A 6,485-nucleotide genomic window follows, 5' to 3' on the forward strand; every position below is an offset into this window, starting at 1 on the left:
ACACACAGGTGTGTTTGTGTGTGTGTGGGAGAGAGAGAGAGAGAGAGAGAGAGAGAGAGAGAGAGAGAGAGAGAGAGAGAGAGAGAGGCGCAGAGAGAGAGATCAGTGGTGGGCTGCATGATTGGAAATGTGATGAGGGAGGGGTCTTACTATGTCCTCTTTGAGACTTGTAATAATTGTCATTATTCTGGAAGTAATGCACAATGGAAAAGGGGTATTCATGGGGCCAGCCCTATAAGCCAGAGGCAGAAAGTTCCTAGAGAAAAGAGTCTAGAATGAATACCATGAAAACTTTGATCACATGAAGATTACACAGAAAAGAGAGAGACAGATAAGAAAATTATAGAGATCATGAATCAGAGAATGAGAATCTAGAATAAACAGAAAGTTAAAATGGATGATGAGGAAAAATCCTTTGTTGACAAGGGTGAAAAAATGAGATTTAGAAACTAAGGAATAATACTAATGAAGATGAAGTGAGAAAAGGTGAATGTACTTTTCTTAGAGAAAAAAAAGAGAGAAAGAAGAAATATGACCAGATAAAATCAGGAAAGAAAAAGGAACTAATAAATAAAACCCAAAATTGGAGGAGATAACAAATGAGTAAAGGGATTAGGGGTGAGGAGAAGATAGTCAAGTGGAACAGGACCACCTTAAAAATATTAAAGTGACTAAAGGAAGATTAGTGTGTTTATAGCAGAAAAGTGAATTTAAAATTGAAAAGCTTCTGCACTGATTCCATTATTGCATCTAGGATAAAGAGGTAAGTGGTTGAATATGAAGTGGAAAAAAATCTCTATCAAATTAATCTGGTATGGATTTGGTATAAAAATATTATATAATACATGTTACATATGCAACCATGTATATTACATATATGTGTTACATATATGTATATTACTTGTACAATGCATTGTGAGTATTTAATCTTGTTTTGTGTATATAGCATACATATGCACACGTGTGTATATAGACTATATATAATATGTGAACACATACAATACACATATATGTAACTAATAGCCATTTCCCAATAGATAATTGGTCAAAGAATATGAATAAAAAATTCTGAAAAGAAGTTCAAAGTATTCACAACCACATCAAAAAAAAGTTCCAACTCACTAATAATAAAATAAATGCAAATCAAAACATCCCTGAGGTTTTATCTCACACTCTGCAAATTGGCAAAAATGACAAAAAATTGCAATAGGGGTTGTGGAAAGATAGGTCCACTAATACATTGTTGGTGGGGTTATAAAATGGAACAACCATTTTCGAAAGCAATTTAGGATTATACAAATAAAGTAACTCACACATGCACACCATTTGAACAGCTATTCCATTACTCAGGTTATACCTCAAGGAAGTTATTGATGGGAAAAAGTCCATACATTCAAAAACATATATAGTAATACTTTAAAAAAAAATGATAACTAAGAATTGGAAACATAGTAGCTACCCATCAATTAGGGAATGGCCAAAAAATAATTGCTACACGTTTAACACAATGAAATATTACCATCTTTTAAGAAATGAAGTTTAATGGATATAGACAACCAAGAATAGATTTATATGAACTGAAACAGTGAGGTAAGCAGAGCTAAGAAATATTATATGAAGTAACCATAATAATATAAATGGAAAGAACACATCAAAAAATTAAAAGTAAATATTACAAAATTTCAAAATATCTAATCTTTAGGGAGTTTTTCCTTGTATTGAACCCAAATCTACCTTCCTTGCATTTCTATCCATTGGTCCTTGTTTTGTATTTTGAGTGTAGAAAAAAAACAAAGCACAAAAAAAAGTTCAACTTTGCTTCTATATCATGACATCTTATCAAATATTTGAATATAACATCTTGTTTTTCTATCACCTCTTTTTCAAGTTAAATATTGTCAGTTCTTTCTAATGATAATAAGGAATCATTTCCAAACCCTGGTCACCTTCCCATATGCATTTTTGAACTCATCAGTGTCCTTACAAAAAAAAAAAATCAGTGCTGAATACCTTACTCCTGTTTAACTCTGACAAGGGAAGACTATAAAGTAGGGGTTCTTAACCTCTGACCCCAAATAAATTTCAGTGTGGGGTCCATGAATTTATTTGTTTGTTTGTTTTTGCGGGGCAATGGAGGTTAAGTGACTTGCCCAGGGTCACACAGCTAGTAAGTGTCAAGTGTCTGAGGCTGGATTTGAACTCAGGTACTCCTGAATCCAGGGCCAGTGCTTTATCCACTGAACCACCTAGCTGCCCCCGGGGTCCATGAATTTAAATGGGAAAGTTACATCTTCCTTTTCACTAACCTCGAACCAAAATTCAACATTTCCTTCAATTATTCAAAAGCATTATTCTGAGGAGTCCATAGGCTTCACAAGTCTCTCCCAAAGAGGTGCATCTCTCTATCTCTCCCTCTCCCTCTCCCTCTCCCTCTCCCTCTCCCTCTCCCTCTCTCTCTCCCTCCTCCCCCCTCTCTCTCTCCTTTTCTCTCTTCCTACTCTCTCTACTCCCTTCTCTCTCTGTCCTCTTTCTTCCCCCCTGTCACCCCTCTGACACCTCCCTCCTTTCCCCCATGCACTCACTCCCACACGCATACATGTATGAAAAGTTAAGTGCCCTGATATATAGGCACTATAAATTCACTCACACTGAACACTATGGTTCTATTTATTGTGGCTGAAAGCAATCTAGTGTAGGGACAGGAGAAGTTATTGGACTTGATTTCATAATGCTTGGAGTGAAATTCCCATGCCAGTACTTACCTGCTGTGTAACTTTGAGTACATCACTTAACATCTGAGTCTTATTTTTCTCATCTATAAAATAAGTATGATTATATTTATGCTGCCTATCTTGTAAAGTTTTTATGAAGATAAAATGGTATACTATGTGGAAAACTTTTTGTAAACATTAAAGTCATATAAATTTATTATTGTTCACTATTAATACAGTTATAGTTGATAATTTTAAGTTATTAGAATAGTTCTAGAGATAGAATGAACTTCAGAATGTAACTAGTCCAAAACTATTGAGGAAACTGAAGGTCAAGGTGGTCATGGTTTCTTTAAGATCACACAGGTAACAAGAGTCAGATATAGAATTTGAACTTTGCTTACCTGAATCCAGATTCAGGAGTCTTTGCATTGTCCCATACTGCCTCTATTGTGATCACCATTGCTGTAATTGTGGTTAATGAAGCCTAAGATTCCATTATTATGTTTTCTGTCATATCACACTTTTAGAGCTTGTGATTCAGTAAAATGTTCAGGTCATTTTCAGTTTACAAATGGTGAATCTGGGACCCATATATGTAATGAATTATAGAGGACTGAAAGCTCCTGACTTTTACCACCAGCCATCTCATTTGTGTTAACATTTGTTCTAATTAAATATCCTTTCATGCCCTAGAAGAATTTACCCTTGGGAGGGAGCTTATGGGTTACTCTGGAGAAAGGAGTAGGTTATTCCAAATTTGACCAGGACAGGCACAGAGATCTGTGTGCCATGGATGGTTGAATGTGGTGTGAAGTTGATAGCTCAGTGGATCCAGGTCCAGAGACTGAAGAAATATGAAGGGGCTGGACGACACTGGAAGGACAGAATTGAGGCCACTGTGTAAGCTAGAAATATCTTTTCCTTGGTCCCTACAGAAAACATTTGTCTTCATATAGATTCTTAAATATGTCATGTCATTTGTTCTAAGATAAGGTTCTCTGAGAAAAGAAGGGGACATGGAGGATCTATTTGGAAGCCAATGTGATGTAAAAACAAAAGGAATAAATTGAAATCATTAAAAAGCTGTCAATTTTTTTGTTTTATTTGATCATTACACTTACCTCTGCATGCTAAGCTTTTAAATTATTAATAGAGCACGATTATATTTTCAAATGTCCATAATTAAATATAATATTTTCACCACTATAATAAACATTATTGAAATCATTTGTCTTAATGTAGTATTGTTCTGGTTGCTATCTATTGCAGAGTACATTGACCCAACCCCTGTGCCTCAGGTGTTTTCAACCTAAGATCAATAACATAAAGATGTTTAAAAATAATGAAGCCCCAAATCACACCATGTACACTATCATGTAAGTAGATTGTATAAGCATTTGCAATATACCATAGAGGGAAAACAAAGACCTAGGAGTGAGAAGAACAACATTTGAATCTCAATTATCAGCTGTATCACTTTGGTCAATTCACCTTACTTCTCTGGGCTTCAGTTTGCTTATTGGAAAAATAAGAGACTTAGACCAGAAGGTCACAAAATCTCTTCCAATACTAATGGTCAATCAACTTGTAAGTATCATCAGTGTATAGTGGATAGATAAGATCCAAGTGGACTTGTAGGAATAGCATATAAGCATAGGATCTGTGTCAATAATTTTGATGAAGCCAGAGGACAATCCTCCCCTATGATATTAAAATTGTCAGAGATTAAAAGTGCAGATCAGACAAATTTCTTGCCCTTATGGAGTTCATTTTCTAGTAAGGGAACAAAATGATAATTAAGCAATATCTTATTTTCACAGGCTTATTCAAGTGTTCTGGGAAAAAGAGTCGGTTGGGGGGGTAGGGATGAGGTTCTGAAACATGACTAAATGCTGTCCCTACAGACCATCAGTAAATAGGTATGGCCACGTTGAGGTAGGGGATAGGCTAGACCTTATTATTCTTCCCATATCCATATGTCCATTTATTCTTCCAGATGGCTTTTGGCCTTCATTTGTATCCCCATGAGAGATTATGGGGAAATCCTGAGCCACTGACTGCAAGAGGAAGTTGGGAAAGAGGGGAGAGAGGAGGTCCTTATATGTCTGCAAACTTTCACATACACTCCTAGGTCAGTAGCTGAGTTGTTTTTTTTTACACAGATACAGGGTTATAAAGCCACTAGCAACTCCTAAAGCCCTCTTTTCTTCCTTCCTTTGGTCTTATTTCTATCTTATTTTCTTATTTCTTCTTACAGAATTCATTGCAGTGTGCTGGAAAGAGCACTGAGCTTAGAGTCAGTGGACCTCAATTATTTTTCCACCTTGCTTGTGATTTTTCTTTCTCTCTCTCTTTGAGGACTGAATGACACAAAATGGATATGTGCACATCTCTTCATGTAGGAATTTCATTTACACAATAATAAGCATATGCAAGTACACACATGGACATAAATATATGTATATACTTGCATATAAAACATGCATGTGCTTTATATTGTTAAGCATTTTACTGGGAAAACAAACATGCCAGTGTTTGGCACTGGAACATGAAAGATGGGGCAATATGTCACATTATGTCCCTGTTGACTTTTGCTTTATTCCCTGTCTCATGGAAAAGATTTGACTTTTATGGTCTGGAACCTTCTGAGGATCTTTTCCCTGACCTCTTTCATCTTGACACTATAGAGAACAGGGTTGAGCAGAGGTGGAAGCAGGAAGTGGATATAGGAGAGAAAAGTGTGGGCAGCATGGGGAATGGGTAACCTCAGTCGGTCAACAAGTGCTAGGAGGATCATAGGTACATAGAAAAGAAGCACAGCAGAGATGTGGGCAGCACAAGTGTGTTGGGCACGGCGGCGATCTTCACGTGATGCTATACTCTGAAGTGCCTGCCCAATGAAGGCATAGGACAGGAAGATGAGGATAGGGTCCAAACCCATAGCAGACAAGACCACAAAAAGGCTGTAGGTTGCACCTTGGGCCCCAGGACAGGATAGCTGGGAAATATCTGGGTGTAAGCAGTAGGAGTGGGATAAGACCTGGGGATGGCAGTAGGACATCCAGGCCAAAAGAAATGGCAAGGGTAAATGGAGACTCACACAACGGAAGATGATGGCCAGTCCTATCTTGCTAGTCATACTGTTTGTGAGTAGGGCCGGATATTGTAGAGGGCGACAGATGGCCAGTGCCCGATCAAAGGCCATTGCCAGGAGGACAGAGGACTCCATGACAGAGAAAACATGAATGAAGAACATCTGGAGGAGACATGCAAATGCTGGAACTGTGTGGAATTCAAAAAGGGAAAGTTTCAGCAGTGTGGGCATTAGTGCTGTGGCCAGGCCCATATCAGACATACCCAGCAAGAAGAGAAAAAAATACATTGGGCGATGGAGTGAAGGCTCTACAGCAATGACCCAGAGAACTGTTCCATTTCCCAGGGCACACAGGAGGTAGATGGTAATCAAAACGAGGGCCCACCATGATGGTGTGTTCTCCAGGCCTGGGATGCCTACCAGCAGGAAGGTAGGAGTCATTGATGTGCTGTTGCTAGGGTTTGCCAGTGTGAATAATTTTTAAGACACTGTAGGCCTCAGAAGTGGACACCAAAAACTTGAAAAAAAAAGAAAAACACCAATGAAATTTAGTCTGGTGCTTTTACTTCCTTTGCATGATGTTGCTTAGTCACAGCTCTCCCAGCTCTGGTTCTCTAATGCTGGCTATTCCTGGGGCTCCACTCTTCTGACCACATTGTTAAGTCCTACCCTTCTCT

The 6,485-nt window shown here is 37.9% G+C and overlaps 1 protein-coding gene across 1 annotated transcript; it reads right to left on the reverse strand.

Moving 5' to 3' along the window:
• Positions 1 to 5,322: 5,322 nt before the first annotated feature.
• Positions 5,323 to 6,261, reverse strand: LOC122748023 (olfactory receptor 51S1). The gene has a single exon (XM_043993762.1). The coding sequence runs from the start codon at positions 6,247 to 6,249 to the stop codon at positions 5,323 to 5,325; it is 927 nt and encodes a 308-aa protein (XP_043849697.1). The 5' UTR covers positions 6,250 to 6,261.
• Positions 6,262 to 6,485: the final 224 nt, after the last annotated feature.

This window comes from Dromiciops gliroides, chromosome 3 (assembly GCF_019393635.1).
Source record: "Dromiciops gliroides isolate mDroGli1 chromosome 3, mDroGli1.pri, whole genome shotgun sequence".
NCBI classification, from domain to species: domain Eukaryota; kingdom Metazoa; phylum Chordata; class Mammalia; order Microbiotheria; family Microbiotheriidae; genus Dromiciops; species Dromiciops gliroides.

Bases quoted from the DNA above. Each gene is read 5' to 3' on its own strand.
- LOC122748023 (XM_043993762.1), bottom strand. From the start codon at position 6,249: ATGACTCCTACCTTCCTGCTGGTAGGCATCCCAGGCCTGGAGAACACA.